At 44.8% G+C, this 19,105-nt stretch overlaps 1 protein-coding gene across 1 annotated transcript in view; it reads right to left on the bottom strand.

Annotated features, from left to right (window-relative positions):
• Positions 1-19,105, bottom strand: part of zfpm2a (zinc finger protein, FOG family member 2a) — a gene marked incomplete at its 3' end in the record, with an annotated part of 117,929 nt that overhangs the window by 61,098 nt on the left and 37,726 nt on the right. Inside the window, exons 3-4 of the mRNA XM_079227930.1 lie at positions 18,374-18,475; positions 1,548-1,672 (exon numbers count right to left, since the gene is read on the bottom strand). Coding sequence (XP_079084056.1) covers positions 1,548-1,672; positions 18,374-18,475 — 227 coding nt within the window. The remainder of the gene's footprint in view (positions 1-1,547; positions 1,673-18,373; positions 18,476-19,105) is intronic.

The following is a 19,105-nucleotide window of genomic DNA, read 5'->3' on the forward strand; positions in this document are numbered from 1 at the left end:
CCCTTGGAGGGCCTCGTCACTGCACCGGAGCAGCAGGTCAACACCAGCCTCTTTGAAACAAGAGACATGAAGGCTGCTGTGTGCGGAGGAACATAACACATAATGGATTGTGACTTCATTCAGTTCAAAATCCACCAATCAAAGCGTTTTGTCGTGAAATTTGCAGATTAAGTGGTTGAAGTGGATGCACTTCAAAAGGGACCAGTTGGGTCCCAGGAGAGCCACCTCAATGGGTTTGAATGTCATGGGAATTGCCATTAATACGGCCTTTAGATGTACAGTAGGACAATTGTGTTCCCATGGCTGCCAGAGGCAAAGATGACCAAATAAATTAATTTAATCATCCCTCCAGTCCAACTAACAGATTTTAATTAGCCATACTTTATAAACGGTGACTAATGGTTAACTAATGGTTTATAAATCATTGATATTTAATATTTTGAAGCAAGTCGTTAGTAAAGACATCACTTGGGCTCTCAGTTCGTGAAAGTGTGTTCATATCCTCTTCTACTGTTGCACGACCTGCTTTGTCTTTTTACTCATCGCCCCACCAATGGGCAGTTTGACCTTTTCCCACAAAGTGCTTCAGAGCATCCAATTATAACACCTTGTAAAGTGTGCCTCATTATACACCTTCCAATAAAGACTTTGGTATGTTGTTCTCTATGCAGGATGGTCTCAGCGAGGTTCAAATAACTGGATGGCAAACAACTTTCTTCAACTGAACCCCGCGGGACATTCTTCTTACAGGAGCATGCTCCTGATGAGGCACCAATCTAGGAACATTGTAAAAGATCCAGGGTGTTGATGGTAAAATCCGCCACACATGCCTTAATTTGGTCTCATCCTGATTACTGCGATGCTCCTTTCACTCGCTTTCATTCTGATTCGTACAGCTGGTACAAACCAGGGTTTAAACCTGGAACTACCACATGGGATCCCATCACACCAGGTCTAGCTGCTTTACTCGGGCTCTCTGTTCATTTTAGGATTGACGTGTCTGCTGAAGCTCAAAGCATTGCATGACCAGCGAGCTGCATTGCTGAAGACCAAACGAGAGCAACCTGAGATCCTCTGGCAGTTGGCGGTGGTCTGCTACTTTAGGTTCCTAGGTTGTCTTTACGGGATTCAGAGCATTTCTATAGCTATAGTTGAGTAACGTCTACCTGAGCAGAGAAGGAAGTCGCCCTCCCTCTGTGTGTGTTGTAGTCCAAGCTTCTTTGTGTTTTGTTTACGTTTGTGCTGTTAGCACTGTTAGCTTCCAGCCTCTGGCTCAGCCGTCTCTATGTTGAGAGCCACGTGGAGGCAATACATGCTCTGAATTCTGTATTGAGCACCTGTACTGGGCTCCAAAACTCTGGCTAAGATGTGTTGAGCTGACTTCTTCTCAAATCACCCTGTATTTAGTAACTTCAGCTACCTATTATATTATTCAGTCATTTCCAACCATTGTGGTGTGAGCCTGTCTAGTTGTGGTTGGCTAATATTAAACAGTGGTGCCCAAACATTCAAAAGTGATACAGCAGTTGACTAGAACAAGGACATACCAGTGCAATGCTGTCAGTGCTCATCTCGATCTTTCCCTCGAAGGGTCCCCATGTCGTCCCCACAGGGAGCTCCTGCCGGCTGTTGATACGACGCTCGCCGTCTTTAAGGAAGCCATCCAGCTCTCCTAAAAAAGAAAAGAAACGCACACCAGAACCCAAACCAGTCAGCCATCTATGTAGCACACCAAGTTCCACATCAAATCACAGTGACGTTCATTCAGTTGTCCTCTTCCCTCAAACCTACATCACATTATTGCCTCAGAGCCCCGTGGTAAACCGCGAAGGTTGAAGCCAACTGGATAAGCAAATCAAGCGAGCATCCATCTGATGGTGTTCCTCAGACACATGGCGCGCTAACCTGACTTGAAAGGTGTCTTGTGTTGAGATAATCTCTGTGAGACAGTGCAGGCTTGCTGGCTGGCGAGAGCAGCCAGTGGCAGGCCTATTTCTGTTGCTCCTGGAAGACTGGGCCCTTGTTAGTGCTGTGCAGAGCTCCAGTTAATTAACAGTGAAACCGGATAGCGCTGTTAGAACTACCGGTGCTCACCTTCCTGTCACCCCTCTTACTGTCTTATCTCTTAGATTCAGTGTACTTTTTCAGGATGGTGATTAATCAAATAGTTATGATAAACCCCATGGCAGGCCGTGACATAGTTTACCAGAGAGGATGTTTCCCTGTGTGTGTGTGTGTGTGTGTGTGTGTGTACATGGGAGAGTTCTCAACTGTACATTTCCGAATGGTTGCCTTGACAACCCAGATAGGTCTTGTTAGAGGAAGTGTGAAGATCCAGACATCTGTAGCGTCTTGTAAGTTCTTTCTGATTTCATGAACTTTCGAGACTGAAGAAGTTCCACCAACTCCAACAAAGGACATTTTTATCGCGACAGAGTGATGTTTTAGGCTTTTTTTTTCATTACATGTGACCGTTTGATCATTGGGATGATATTTCGGGAGACCAGAGATCCGGGGTCAGCTGCCATCATTATTCTGAGATCCTGCAAAGGAAGAACTGACATTCTAACAGGAAGCCAACCCGCCAACTATCTAGCCAGGCAAATAATCCTGATGCATTATTATTATTCAAACAAACTCTACACGAGTTGTTAACATTGTGTCTCTTTAACCTATTTGGTCACACGTGTGGCTAATGGGTATTCAGGGCATTCTGAATGGGCTGAAGTGATCGCTGAACTTTTCTGGTGCGTTCGCTGTATAATGACCTATTCAGCCCTGTTCCACTGTGTAAATATCAGCTGTGTATCTGCGGGCGCGCCATTGTGTCCGTCTGTTGTGCTCATATGGAAATGTGCGCTTATGTGCTCCTTTGCATGCATAATAAACATGATCGGTTAGCGTTACTCCCCGCCAAAAATAACGCACTTGCTGATCATATACCCAAATAAAAAGAAGAAGATATCTCTGCAACACCAACAAACGGTCTAAACACAAAGTCATATTCGAGAGAAAACGCAGGCACAGTTTTGGAATAGGCCCATAAGTAAGATCATCTGGACGCCGCTATCTCGCTCTTTCTTTCCACTCCGTCTCCCCTCCAGTGTTCCTGCTGTTGCATGCTGTCTTTCCTGGTGCTGCAGTGGAAGGTGGGTAAGCTCATTACAGAGAAATAATTAAACATCGGTGCACAGCTGGTCGTCATCATGGAGAGCAACAGCCACCGCTTGATGCATTCTGTTTGTCCTCAGATAAGACCCACGGCCTTTAACCGCTTGGATGCAAGTTCCTGTTTAGCCCCGCTTGACAAACGGCACAAGCAATCCCCAAGCCAACGATTCTGATTCCTTTTCCTTTACCCTTTCTTTCTTTTTTTGCTTGGAATGAAAAGGGGGGCACTGGGTAGTGTGGATGCAAGAAGGCGGGGGGATGACGACAAGGGGGTACGATTCAATTTGTGCGGTTTGTGGTCCGCCATGTTTAGGTGCCAGTTGTGCGCATCTCACACCAAATGTTGCCTGAGGACCTTGGCTCACAGATGGCTTGTCACATCTGTTGCAGAAACTGGTGGAAGATCTCCACAAAAACACCCCGTGGATGAATAATGACATCTCTCCCTGCACTGTATGTATGTTCTTTATATGAGCATTTACAGGTTTGGTGAAAAAAATATAAGAATATGCTGGTACGTTCTGTAACCAACCAGGAAACCGCAAAAACTCTATAATACCTCTTACAGGCCCCCCAAAAATCCCAACTCCATCACAAATGCATCTTGTACAAACACAGAAGTGTTTAGTCTGTCAAACAGACGGACCCAAGAGGAGAGCTCATGACGGGCTATGAGGAGATTTAACGACCTCAGCGCCTGGGCACCGTCCAATTCTCAAATGCCACATGTGTTGGTAAAATGAAACCCATAATGTGGCCCCCCTCCGAAAATCCCAACCAAACCCACTGCTCGCCACCTTCACCCTCTGCAACCCCCACCCACCCTCTACGCCCCACCCCTCCCTCGATAAGATCATCATCTGTCGCTAGACTCTAGGGTCTGTTCCTGCACTCCACAGATACTTGGCAGACCAATGAATGTCCCTTTGTGTGTGGAGATCCTCCTCAGATAGCACCCAAGATGCTCCATGCTGGCATCTGTTTGTTTTTTAGTTTTTTTTTCTTCAAATGTGTGTCCTGTCTTTTTTTTTTTGTCATGGTGTGTGGAGGACTAGGAGAGCTCATCTCTCGCCTTCAATGGCATACGACTGAATGCTAATGAGTAGCTCAGTGGCGGGGTGCCAGCCTGGGTATGATTTAAAGAATAAATGGGTATGGACTGTTGACAGACAGAGACCCTAAAAGAGCTCAACTACCACTTTCTACTCTGAAATAATATTATTAGATATAATTCAACACTCCTGGACCCTTAACATGCAGTCTCCCCCTTTCCCATTAAGGTTGAAAAAAGCATCTTACTGATACCAGGACTTTATCAACGCTATGACGTGGATGCTTCAAACCCAGGATATACTTGCACCATACAATCCAATGGGAAAAGTTATATATATCGATGATAATTCAATACATATTTTCCCGGACGTTTGGTATATTTTGTGAATATATTTGGTAGCTTTAGAAAATTGGGATCTCCACTGGAATTCCAAAGTTCTGTAGATTTTCACAAAAATAAAGGATTTTTGATGAAGTCTGTTTTGAAAGAGACATTTTTAATCAGAATGCTATAATGTTGATTTAAGACTAGAACTGAATTACTCTTTTCCATAATTCTTGGAAATGCAATGATTGATTCATATTTCACCGTACGAATGGTTCTATCAAAGTACAGTTAAAGTTAAAGCCTGAATCTTCTTAATACAATTTCTGGCCCGGAGCGAGGTTTCTGCGAATGGTCAGAGATGACAAATGACATCATGAACTTGCAACCGCAGATTAACATTTGTTAAAGCAATGGGTCTGTTCGCGCCGTTTTCAACATTAATTTGACTTCTCTAACTAGTTCAAAGAACCAACTTCAAGGAAAAGTAATTGCCCGAGGCAGAAAAAAAAAGAAAAGGAAAGAAAAAAAAAGAAGCTTTTGGTTTACTTCACCTTTATTTCCCAATTATCTTGTGCATATTAACAGGGAGGTAGGCTGTTATGGGGAAACAAAGAACGACAACAGCAGAGACAAGTGGGGAAAATGTGTTTGAGCTTCACAATGCAGAGGATCCCTCTTGATATCGAGTACTACCTTTGAATCAAAGCAAATACATGTCTGCTGTTCAAAGTTCAATAACCTGTGCGTCACAATTTACAGATGTCCCAACAATGAATCCCAGTCATCTCCACCGACAGGCCGCGTTATAGAGCCCGCAAATGGGCTATAAATTAATATACCGCGAGAGAGGCATATGGGGTGAAATGGAATGTACGGTATCGGTTCAACAAAAGGTGCCACATCTTTAAAGCAGATATGTGATATGAAATTGTACAGCTGAAGGAGAAATGTCACAGAGCTTTGATAAGAGAGCGATGAACTTTCTCCCCCGCCCCCATACCCAATCCACTATTATCAGGCCCTGGTGAGCAAAATGCATCATTTATAACCCACAGCCCACACTATTATCTCTGAGAAAGGCGCTTGTTTTAAAACAGGGGAAGGCCCCCACCACTAGCATCTCCGTCCTCAGCCTCCTCCATCTCCCACAAACCCGCCCTAACCCGTCTGCTGAACAGAGGGGGACAAAGTTGACAACCACATGATTTGGTCACGTGAGAAGAGGGAGGGGTTGGGGGTTGATTTGGTAGCAGGATTTACCCCTTCAGGTCAAGCTTGTTTTCAAGCTGTGGAGGGTTTGAGGGTGAAAGAGTTAAACAAGCTAAAGAGATTAGGGCATTTTAGCTGTGACACTCCACACAGGCTGAGCAGGAGGTTGGGGGGGGGATTCGGTGGGGGGCACCCACCAGGTCATTGCAGAAGGACCCAACAATGCTGGCAAAGTATTGTTTTCAAGGGCACAGCTAGGAATACAGGTGTTTGAGCACCATTGCCCGACAGAAACATTGATATTGTATGCTTCTGAACACAAATAAACTGATTACGTTCTCAATGCTGATTTAAAATGTGTGACGTCTACAATATATCTGCATGGCATAAATAAAACAAAGACCTTTTTTAGATAAGAGTATCACCCCTTTAATCACTACAGACAGCAGCTGCTTAGCTTAGTTTAGCATAACAACTGGAAACAAGTGGAAACAGCTAGCCTGGCCCTGCTGGAAGGTAACAAACCCATCTCTAACTCTCATTAATTAACTTGTTATATCTCTCTCTTTTTTATTTCCTACAAAATGCATTAAAATGTTTCTTTATGTTAGTTTCTTACTGTAGGTTACGTAGCCAGTCGACAGCTTCTATCAAGAAGTAGTTTGGCTCACAACCCTACAGAAATGGGGAATTGTAGTTTTACAAAATGTTAAACAAATACAATATAACATGTTAATTAGTGAGCTTTAAAGGAGCTGGTTGACGGATTATGTTCCCGTTGGACGGAGCTTGCTGTTTCCCTTCCTGTTTTGCAGTCTTTGTGCTAAGCTAACCTAAATGGCTGCGGGCTGTGGCCTTGTATTGAACCGGCAGATAAGAGAGTGGTATCAATCTTCTCATCTAACTCTCTGCCGGAGAGCAAACACTATTCCTTTGATGAAAAGGCAGACCTTATGTGCAGGTCTGCGAAGGGCCTGTGACAAGCTACATGCCCACCCACCCCGACCTCCACACACTTACTTTTGCTATATAGTCAGCACACTACTTCCTGCTTCGGCACCGAGAGGTGGGAGTGGACACTGAAGCGTGGAATCGTCCACGATGGACGTAATTCCTATGGGGGATACTGGACTCTGTGTTTATGGGGATCCGAAGATAACCCAGGATCTTGCCATGCCCATGACCCTCTCTGATTTTGCACACACACACTAACTCACACGACTTTGTGTGCATTACCGACAACGACACTGTCAGTCTGGTGTCATTGAACAATTGAAATACATCAGCTGTGAAGTGCTCCGCTTCATCACAAAAAGCCTGGAGAAGTTAGCAGCGGGCTCGCTGACAACGATCTCTGAGACATCCATCTTTGGAGAAGCGCTGCAATTTTCCCTTGATAGCGTGTAAAGGGAGACAGCAAAACCTAAAGAATGACTGTCCTCGCGCCGAGATATCGGTGTTATCACTCGGCAACATCTAGAGGACACACGCCACTCCCGCTGAAATCTGATCATTTTTAAATGCTTTTCTTAAAATTTCAAAACCATCAAAAGGACATTACTTCACCTGAGGGTGTCAGGATGAATGAGTAATTGGTGGTATGGGTGTTGGGGAGGCATGTATCTGAGACGGAGGATGGATAACGGGAGCTACGACTTCAGCTGCAAGGAGGAAGTTGCTATTTTGTCTGTTCAGTTGTCATAAATAAAGTGTATAACACGAAGCGTGACGCGGAATAGTTGGAAGGAAATATAGGTAGGAGATTGCTTTGAAAGATCTGTATGCGAGTGTGCTGTGAAACACCTAAACAGGCAACTTCTTAGCAATGTACACAAGTAAACATTGCCACCTCCGAGTCTTGCAGTTAATTCAGGAAGAGACTATTTTTAAAGTGCTCCTGAATCTCCTCCTAAGTCAATTACCAGGCTGCAACTTCCCCTGGGTAACGGGGGAATTCTGTTTTTTTTCTTTCCTGGGTGACCTAGTTGTCTTTTGTGAGTAGGTTTTAGCCAGAGCAGTTTGACAGTCAACAGATAAGATGGATTAAGCTTCTTTTTTTTCTCATCCAGTTTTGATGTGAACAGCGTAAAAGCGGGTTAAATCGTTGAGTTTCAGGAGTATTTTTAAAATGCCTGGAGATAGCGCGATAGAGGAGCTAAACCTAAGACTTTGGCCCCGGGAAGGTCAAGGTCGGCGCTTTGGAGAGCAGCTACCCGGCGACTGCGGGGGCCAGCTCCTGTCTCTCGGAGCGAGCGGAGCGCCGCGGCCGAGCCCACCTCTCATCGCTCCCAGAAAAGATACACGGAGGGAGTGAAACAAAATCCCGGCGAGAACTCGACGGGTGGCATCAAAGAGCAGCGCACCCTTCGCCTTGTGTGGGTGCCTGTGTGTGTGTGTGTGTGTGTGTGTGTGTGTGTAGAAGAGGAGGGGGGCTGTTTAGTTCCTGCCTTGCATTTGCGTGCGTGAATGAGATACGTGTGTGTGTGTGTGTGTGTGTGTGTGTGCCTGCCTGTGTGTACACTGTAAAATATCGCTCCCTCCATGAGCAGCTAGCTCCATAATTATGTTTCGATTATTTGCAAGCACTAAAATAAAACAGCAATTAATCTGTTGATGTAAAACAGAAAATAGAAGCGCGGCGCACATGCTAAACAACCCAGTTTACAGCGTGATTGCGACAGTGAAACAAAACCACATTTTGAGAATAGAATGTGCGTGCCCCTCCACCTCCTTCCCCCTGCCTCCACCACCACCCCAAAAAAACCCTGATCTGAGGCGTGCTTAACATGCGCACAGGAGCTGACAGCCGTACAATCACGTGACGTGGGCTCGGGCCAATCCCGGATCCGTTTGATTTCTTCTTTTTTAAGCCATCGCGCTGATGAGGCCACTTGAGCATGAGAGAAGAAGAAGAAAAAAGGTGAGGAGAAAATAACAATAGCCAAATCAGAGCGGGACACCGGGGTCAAACGCTGCTGGTTTATCGCGTGTCACATCTGGCCCCTTCGTGGAGAGTTTTTTTTATGGAGGGGGGGGGGGGTCGTTCAGACACATTTCTGAGGGGACACATTCAGACACATTTTTGTGGACGTCTATTCCCCCCACTGCTCCTCATGTCGGTGACAGGGGAGAGTAATCCTATACACAGGCTGCTATTGTGAAATGAGAAACTAGCCTCCTTCACTGCCAGAGACCAGATGCACCTCTCCCTCTCTCCGTCTCTCCCTCTCTCTCTCTGTCCTAATCTGTAAACGACTTAAAGGAGCCTTATCTCCGGGCTCTTCTGCTTCATTTCATGCTTGATTTACTTTAATTTGTCTGATAGGGCACAAGGATTTGGAAATGGCCCATCTTTCGGTGGAAAATGTTCTGATTTTTCTCCGGCATTGTTATGTGGAGGTTTTTGACTTTTCTCTCCCCCTCTCTCTCTCTCTCTCTCTCTCTCTCTCTCTCTCTCACTCCTCCTCCTCCATCTCCATCTTCTTTTTCCCGCTCTCCCCATCCTCGCTCTCTCTCCCTCCCTCTCTCTTTCTTCCTCCATCATCTCTCTCTTCTTTCTTTCCTTTAGAGGTGATGGAGGAGGGGGGGGGGGGGGGGGGGGGGGGGGATCTCGCTCCAGTGCAACAGTCTGTTTGACTGCATTTAGATTCAAGCTAACACGGCAGAAACAAGTTTTATTTCTCCACGAGGTGTGATTTTATGATGGGGTGGGCGACTGGCGGACGACGGACCTGCGTTTGCCTTTTCAGATCCACATTGGGGCCGCGGGGCAGCCGAGTGCTTCAAACCACAAAGATCTTATGTTTAAGTTAAGAGACGACTGGCCCCTCCAGTTTAGCGAGCGGCTGGCGCTGATAAAGTTGCCCAACAATGAGGGACAGGGACAAGCCGGCGTGTCTGCGGATGCCTCCGGTGCTTGCATGTCTGTCTGGCTGCTCCCATCACCAAGACGTCCCCTACCACACACATTTCTATATAGTGACTGAATGACAGTAGAGGCGATTAGAGGAGCCCATATTTTACCAGATCTGGAATAATCTCCATACCCTCCAACCAATGAGCAAAAGGCGCAGGGGCGGCGCAAAAAGTGAGTAGGAGATGGGAGAGAAAGGGGCCCCTCGCTCCAGTTGTGGCCACTGAGAGGCAGAGTGGAAACACATCTACTCCCATTCAACTGGAGTCAGTTGGGCTAATCTGAACAGTGGCCGTTCAAATCTGCCAACGGGAAGAAGAGAGGCGATCAAAGAGAGGCCTCTCACGCCAATTATTCTGTCTGTATTAAACAATAAAAGTAATTCTCAACGTCAAGTCGTCACTAACCACACCTCCAAACACACTGTGCATAATGCATGAATACATGGGTAACCTCACACACACATAGAGAGAGCGAGAGAAAGCGAGCGAGAGACAGAGACAGAGACAGAGAGAGAGAGAGAGAGAGAGACCATTGAAATTCATCTCACAGCCTGAATTTACTTAACTGCTGGGTCTGTGCGCGGTGATAAACGGAGTGATGATCCGGCAACACGTCTTTATCCATGCTTTGCTTTAATTAACGGCGGCTTGTTTGTTGAAAAGATGATTAATATGCCAATGAAAATTGCATAATTGAATACCACAACACCCGCACAATCAGGGAGGAACATGCCATTTTTTATGAACTTTTTTATTATCGTTATTATTGCTATTATTTGGTATTTTAATTCACTTGACAAGCAGGGGTCCAACTCCGCACCCGTCCTTCTTCAAACCACCACCTCTGAACAGGGGGGGGGGTGGAAAGAACTACAAACCAGTCAGGCTCAGACACACTCTGTAGTTTTATTTAACCAAAAAAAAAAGAAATAAAAAGGCCGAGAGAAATTAAAATCTCCACATGCGAGGACGTTTCAGTCGAGCAGTCCAGAGTTTACCCAGCGTTATACATCTAGCGCCCCCCGTGTGGTAATGCTAAACACACACGTCGGCGAATATTCAACCAATTACAGTGATACCTCTCAGAAAGGCTGGGGATGAGGGGGGGGGGGGGGGGGGGCATTGCAGAACAAACATATTCAGAGAGCTAAAGAAAGACGCGCGATGGGTGTCAAGTCCCCCCGGGGGATGGGGGGTGTTGGGGGTGAGAGCAGAGGCACCAGCTTTGCAAGTCGGCTTCATATTGAGCAACAGCCCCTTCTGAATTATTTTGGACTTGTTAGAGTGAAATAGTACCAGAAAAAAGATGTCATTGTGAGCGGACGCAAATTCGGCTGAAATGTGGACAAAATAGTTGCAAGTGAATTATCTTATTAAGGGCATTCTCTGAGCGCCCCCATCCCACATGTAGCCGCACAAAACTAGAACCGAATATGGTGACATCTTCCTCAGATGATGAGAACAGCGATTGCATTTTGCCCTATTTTAGATTATATAACTAACAACCATGAAGTTCCCTCATAAAGCCTCTTAGTGTAGCGGATCAGTGGATACATTTGCATCAAGACGATGCGGCATAGGAGTACAGTGATTTGTCTAATCTCTTGTTGCATATTTCATCATCATAATCACACATTGTGAGAAGAAAATGTGTGTGTGTGTGTGGCGGTGGGGAACGATGTTTTCTCCACACACACACACACACACACACACACACACACACACACACACACACACACACACACACACACAGACACACAGGTGATGCATAAAGCCTGCATCAGCAATCCGCCTAAGAAATGAATGCATTTGGAAGAAGAAGAAAAAGAAAGGCGGACAGTGTTTACACACAGCACTTTGATTGCAATTTAATTTTACATCACTCAGGGCCCGGAACTCACAGAGAAGCTGATGATGGACTTTCATCATCAGTATCAGCGATCTGAGTGTCATTCATGTTTTTTTGTGAGACTTCTCTGAAGACTTTGAATAAACCCCTGGAGGAGCGAGATAAAAAATAAAAAAATCCTCCTTTTTTTCCTTCCAGAGAGAGAATTGCCATGATGCACGTCCAAAATTTTCTTGATTACAAGACGAAAGAGGAGGGGGAAAGGAAAAAAAAATAAAGAAATAAAAACCTTGAATGAAAGCCCCGCGCTGAAAGTTTCCACTTTGCTGATATAACAGTCAAGTGTGTCTATAAGTCTACTTAAAACGCTTTAGGTATCAGTGGAGACAGCTGCGACACCCTCGTCTTATGATTCTGTCGAGACAGTACACTATCAAAACCTTTCATACCGCTCCCGAGCTACATTTCCGGTGACAAAAGCTTTGCGAAAAGCCTCCTGAAGGATTCATCTATATCCTAATATTTCCAATCCAATTTAACTGGAGCAGCCGGAGTGGTCTGAGCGCTAGTTTACCAATCTTTGCTTTCCAAGACTCTGTGTGCTGAAGGCTTGAGGGGTTCAATCAATGGCGCTTTGATCTCGGCTGGAACCATAATTATTTAACATTGTTACAAGGATTTCTCTAATCCATCCTACCATTAAATCCCTTTTACACCCTCATCTTCTGCAGCCTAATCTGCATCTGGGTGCTCCGTTTGTCTCCCTCTCTCGTTTCGGCGCGCCCCTCCTTCCTTGAGACACCCCTGACTTTTATAATGGACTCGTGTTCCATAGTTAGAAGAAAAAAACGCCTTGTTTACCGTGAGCAACCTGGGCTGGACTGCGCTCGAATGGACTGTGCAAGAATTGAAAAAGTCCCCCCCCCCCCCTGCTATATTTTGCCCTAAAGTTTGGGTCAGTTTGCTTTTTTAGTAGTAGTTTTTAAACTCCTCTGACTGAAATGCAAGACAAATGTGAACAGCATCCCTCCCTCCAGAAAGAAAAGTTTCTTCAGATGAACCGGGGGAATTTCAAAGTTCAGGTGCCTGATCCTCGAAAGGTTTTAAATCCCATCTGTTCATTTCGCTGATCACTTTGACTCCCGACACTGTCCTTTTTTTTCCCACAAATATTTGCGTGCCTGTGTGTTTCACCGTGATATAAATAGCAGCGCGTGACACCGCAAACATTTGTTGAGGCACCTGCCACAGCATCGTGGACCATCTGGCCCTCCAATACTCCTAGCATGACATATGTGCATTAATACCTGAAATGGTTATTGTCATTTTTTATTTTTGTTGCAGAGACTGGAAGAAGACGGCCACAGACCCTTCTAGGTTGGCTGGAGTCAAAAAATGAGACTCAAGAGTTTTTACATCTGAGTGAAGCTGCGTTTTCAGCATGTTTGAGCTCTTTGCCTGCGCTCCGTCTGTGCCTGACCGTCAGGTAGATTCTCAGATGGCCGCTTCCTTCAGCTGACCCCTGCCTCTCGGCCCTGGCCGATGCCCAGCTGGCTCCGGGGGCTGAGCAAGCTGGGCCACGCTGATGGTCACATGGCTGCTGTTACTCTCTGCCACACTTGCCTCCTCATCCTCTGCATGGCTTATTTCACTTCTTATTTGCTGAACTCTCTGATTTCGATTAGAATATTTACTTGGCTTTAGCAGTGTAAGTGAATGGTTCAAACAGTGGGGGATTCACAATGTTAACGCCTTTGCTGCACACTGACAGCTGCAGTAGCATAAGACCAGTCTATACAGTCTGAGTTTTCAACAACAACAAAATACAGTATACGTTTATTGCTGGAAAGCACTACGTGGTTTATGTAATTGATTTATTTGTAACAAAAAATAAAGAGAGATTAATTGAATTCAGTTGAAAATATCACGCATGCAAGTTGTTTTAGATGCCGTCTGTAATGTTCTCTCTGCGTTGAACGAGATATCCAGACTTTTAGTATCTAGTACAGGTCGATCACCTGAAACACCTTATCCTACATTTCCCACAATGCAACTCAGTGCCTCCCTGTCTGTTTAACGAGGGTGGTGGGAGTAATGCGTTACATTGACTCTCACTACTTTAACAAAGTTTCCTTAGTATACTTTTACTTCTTTAAAATCGGTAATTATAGGCCTTCTTTCACTCGAGCACTGTATCACACGTGTAGCGCGTGGCTATATTGAGTCCGGCACAGAGTGGAAACAGCAGGCCCAATAAACTGTGTGAGAATGGAACAGTAGAAAGGAGACGAATCCGCAGCTGCAGCAGAGAAGAAGCTGCAAGTGTGTCCGCGGCCGCAGGAGGGCAGAGCTTCAGGTAGGAGACACTGCAAATGCAAATTATACTTCGTTAACGATGAACGTTTGCGTTTTACGCTACGTTATACGGGCCGCTGAGTTCACGGCCCGGGGTCGCTTCAAGCACAAACAAATAGAGGACCCCATATATGGTGTGGATATAATCAGCACTATTGTACCAAGTTGTAGTGAAACCTGGACCTGGCTAGCATGCTAAACATGCTACTGATAGATACCCGGGCCTAGAGGAACCTTTAGCTTCGTGTGAAGACTTGTACGCTGTTTGAGACTGTTAAGACCCAATATATCTACAGAGTGTACTGGTTATACCTGGAGGAGTGGCGGGCTGGACTGGTAAACCTATACTGGGACGTGGAGGCATAGCAGACTGGTATTAATACGCGTTGAGGAGGGACTACAGGTGAGTCCCTCCTACAACACTCTGCTGAGCCGTCTTGACGAGCAACTTAGTTGCCTGCGTGCGCGCGTGTAATAGTACGTGTGCTAGTGTCTGCAGACATGTGGGAGTTTACATCGTTTATATGACCACCACTGCTTCAGTGATTGCTTTACTGGTGATTCTAGGAGAAGTTTAAGGCGCCATATTGTCGATCATTTTGGTTTCATTGTGTGAGTTTGGGGCTACACTGAGGAAGGCAGGGGCATTTCATCCTAATTGATAAACTGCAGAGTGCCCTTATGTTGGTTTGGACATAAGGAGTCTGGTTGCTGATTTTATAGGTTGACATTTAATGCAGTCTCTTTTGTAGCCCAACATATGTTCTTTATGGTACCTCTTGTATTATATATATATATATATATATATATATATATATATATATATATATATATATATATATATATATATATATATATATATATATATATATATACCCCCTAAACATTAACATACCCACTTTTTCCTTTTAAATAAGAACATTTTCACACAATGCTAAAGTAACAAAGTACTTTTACTTGGGTACAAGATTCCAGCACCTTTCCCACCTCATGCCTTTCAAAGTCCAACCAAAGGAACGAGAACTGATTGCCGATTTTCCCGAAATAGTTGCCAATGACGACCAGACAACCTTTTGCCGTAGAGCCCTGCGGTCCAAGCTCCAGTTCAAATAACCCCGGTGACATCATCAGGGTTATTTTCTTTATTATTTGGAAAGTTCCTTCAAAGAGCCGAAAAGGGCCAGGGGGTGAGTGGCTGCTATGAGTAAACGCAACCCCTTTTGATAATGTTTCAATATTTATTCAAAAAAAGCTGTATTGTATAGTTTTCTCTTCTGATCGTGAGAATGAAGACTTGATTGGCCTGAAAGAGTATTCATGTGCACATGCTACGTTACAGTGAATTCAAGGTTGGGGCTTTAAAACCAATATATTGCTCAGCAGCTATACATATTTTCAGCCCAAATTCATTCCATCACTGGTGGACAGCACCATGTGTGCAGTTTCTGTAGTTTAAGGCAACTGAAACAACCGGTATCTTGCAGACTGAACCCTCTGAGCGGAAGCAGCAGCGATCATAATTACAGCAGCTCATAACGAACCCTGGATTTTCCTGACTTTCATAAGGGGGTGTAGTTTACACGAGCACGCATTTAGATAAGGCTGAGAACAAGTTCATTAGCGGAGTTAGCTAGCTAACAGACACCACTCCCAATTAGCCTGGAGGAGAGCGGGTGGGAGAGAACGAGAGAAACGGAGTCAGATTCCTATCAGCGGCAGTCCGTGAAAATGAATAGAATAGCATGACGCGCTATCGCCCAAATCAGCGGCTGATTGCGAAGCACCCGTGACGAGAAATGAACACGAGACAGAAGATCAGTGCGCAGATTTGCTTAAGGACATACTTGTAGAGCGACGAGGGGGAGAGAAAAGGGAACTCGCTGGGTGTTCCACATCAGAGACCCAGCACTCTCTGCGCAGCAGCGACATCAGATTAATAGCGAGTCATTCTGTACGCTTCTCTGCCGTTACAGAGAGACAATCGGAGAACACGGGGCAATCGCGGACAGCACTTGACATGAGTTACGGAAGTGGAGATGAAATGCAGGGACAAGAAAGAAGACGTAGAAGAAGAAAAAAGTTCAATTAAAGGATGTAGATTGTAAAGGCTTTTGTTGTTACTCAGCAAAAGGGAAAATGTCGTGGAGGTGCTTGAATAGAATCACCAAAGCAGGTGGGCATGTTCCGAGTTAGCCCACCTCATTAAAAGGCTTCACTTCCCCCTTTTTGTATTTTTTTTTCATGTAACGGCCATTACACATCCTATTCAGATGCACACGCGCAGTGATTAAAAATTATCTGTTGGAGATGGTAATCACACCTGCTTAAACTTAAGCCAAAGAATAACAAAGAACTTTTGAATGCGGAACTATCTGAGCATTTACAAAGAGATTAAAGGGGAGACAGTCTCAAACTAAATAAATTTGCTTTTAATCGCTCTGAACAGGAAGTCATGTCATTTCAAATGTCCCTATCTGATTGTCTGATTCTCCCCTCTCTTTATTCAAATTACAACATGCCCATCTGACTTTTCCGGCACAATGGGAAAAATTAAAAAGGGAAATGACCTTTCATGGCCGCCATGATGGGAGAGTGAATAGCATTATTATGCACCAAGATTAATTTCTGCCCACTCTACGCTGCCCATTGAGAAAACAGAGCGGGGCGGGGTGGGGGGAGGGGGCTCAGTGAAAATCAGCACATCATTGAGATGTCGACAGGGTTACATCCGTGGTTACATGTTGATTACAGGATTCATGAGCTTTTTCTTTGACCAACCCGGCTTGATTGCACCCGGATATGTATTACCGTGTTTCTTTAACTCGGATGCAGCCATGTGCTCTGTTGTCCATTTTTCAGCTCGGAGATAAGGACACAGCGCTGGAGTCTTCAAACTGGATGCTACTCGATAACTCTGAACCACTCAGGCTGTGGTTTAGTAAAACATGAAATGGGAACCATGTCTCACATCGCCTCCTCGGCAGTTCTGCCGTCCTTGTGAGCGAGAGGCACTTCACTGCCGTACAAACTCTCGCCCTCCGCCGCCGGTCCAGCAGTGTGTTTCTGAGCCTCTAATTCTCATTCTGATGGCTAAGTAGGAGGGTGGAGGATAATTACAGTCAGTCATACATCGAGTCATGCTACATCCATCCCTCCTTTTTCAAAGCGGCGTTTTTAAGCTCAGCGTTTTCTCGCCCAAAAGGGCCCCTTTTTTCCGCGTATGATGCCTTCTTTTTGTCACGGCCCCCATAGTTCAGAGCTGACCCCCTCAGCCCTGTCCCCTGACTGATCACAGTGATGGTTTATTACTGTCGTCCCAGCGTTCTTATCTTTAGCCAGCAATGCTCATTTCCGTCCCCAGATTTAAATGCAAATGTGAAATTTAATGATAAATGCATTATCTGATAGGTGCGATAACACTGATTCACTGTCAGTATAAAATACACACCCCGGGGGGCTTCCAGCCAGCAAGCACAACTTGCCCAAATCCACTTTTTTCTCCCTCTCTCTCTCTCTCTCTCCCTTATTTTCTCCCACCTCTTCTCTCTCTTTTCTTTTCTTTTCTTTTCACTTTTCTCTTTTTTCTTCTTTTTACAAACGCATGTACCTGCAATAAATTCTTGAGGTCATTTTATGCATTAAACGGAATCATATTTTGTGTGTTCAGCAGTGTGGGTGCAGGCTTTTGCTGAGCAGTAATTGCTGTGAAACTATCTTGTTCAATGTATTATCCATCACTTTGATGAAGTTTCTTTTAGTAAAAGGGCAACACAAGATAAAAAATAAAAAAAGTGTTATAAACTCTTCAGAATTGCTACATCTGTTTTGCAGATTTTTCTTTCTTTGAGCAAAACAATTGTTGTTAATGTATTGTACTGTTAACTAAATGGTGGGTGTGCATTCAGTTAAAGTGGCTTGTTATGTGGCATGCAGACTTCTGACTCACTCGTCCGTCTATGGTTGCTATGAAGGACATAATGCTTTCTTACTTTTCAACCAGAAATGTCCATAAATGCTCATTTTATTTATTTATGCTCATTTATGGACACTTTAGGCATTGAATAGGGATTTTCTATTCAATGCCTAAATCAATACTGCACTTAACCTCAAACTAGGCACCATGCATTGCAAATAGGTCACTACTGTCCAAAGTCATCTCACCCATACCTTCTTGTCATACTTTGTCATGGTTGTAAAATGTGGGTTGTAACATGTGGTTGTAACAGGCGGTTGTAAAACATGGTTGCAACACGTGGTTAACATGCATCTGTGGGTAATATTGTAAAGCGTGTTTAACATTGTAACACGTAGTTAACATGTGTTTGGGTTACGTTAACCTCGGAAGTCATGCCACGGGACTCACTGACGTAGAATGCACGAATGCCGGTCCCCTTGGGCAAAGACCTGTGTTCATGTTTCCCATCCACCACAAGCTTCCATTGCTCTAAGCGTCTAATATTGAATAGGCCCAGTGATATTAAGACTTCTCTTACTTGGACCATCCCAGTCGTCGGGCCCCACGGTGTTATGCCTGGTCTTCTCGCCCTGCCCGTCCATCTCCGACTCTCCTGCTTCTCGGTTGCCATCTTCTTCTCCTGTAGGGCAGAAGAAGAAAAGATCCTATGAAGTCATATAAAGCACACAAGACAAAGTGATAGAAGCACTCAATCCAAATGTAATGCTCAGACTCCTAGCTTAATGAAGCACTGCATTATAGACTGAGCTAGCCTTCCAAAGGGTAGATTTTTTAGGACGTTGGATATTATCCCCATCATTTTGTTTTATAACCCTTTCCTGTAATATTTGAGTGTCACAATCTGAAGTCATGTGAGCCTTTGTCCTTGTGTGTGACTGCATATATATAGTTTAAGATCAGCAGGTCCAGCTGCATACTTTTATGTAAAAAGGAGCTCCCATGAGTCCTTGCAGGAACAGGAGGAAGCCCCGTGGAACAGGAAGGAAAGCAATGTGTGGGAGAGAGGTGGCTATTTATTACCGTTTGATCTATTGTGGAGCGAGCGAGAATGTGTGTTTATAGGATGTAGGGCTGATTTACAGTCGCGGGGCTCACACAGACCACGCTAAGGGATATTTGGGTATCTCTCTCCAGGATGTAAGCGCTTAAAGACCTTCTTATACAGACTCCGCCTCCCAAGTGAGCAGCGAGCAACACTGACTGGGGCAGTCTAAGATGCACTCACTGTAGACAAAAACAAAATCTATTT

This window comes from Taurulus bubalis, assembly GCF_910589615.1.
Source record: "Taurulus bubalis genome assembly, chromosome: 12".
Lineage (NCBI taxonomy): Eukaryota > Metazoa > Chordata > Actinopteri > Perciformes > Cottidae > Taurulus > Taurulus bubalis.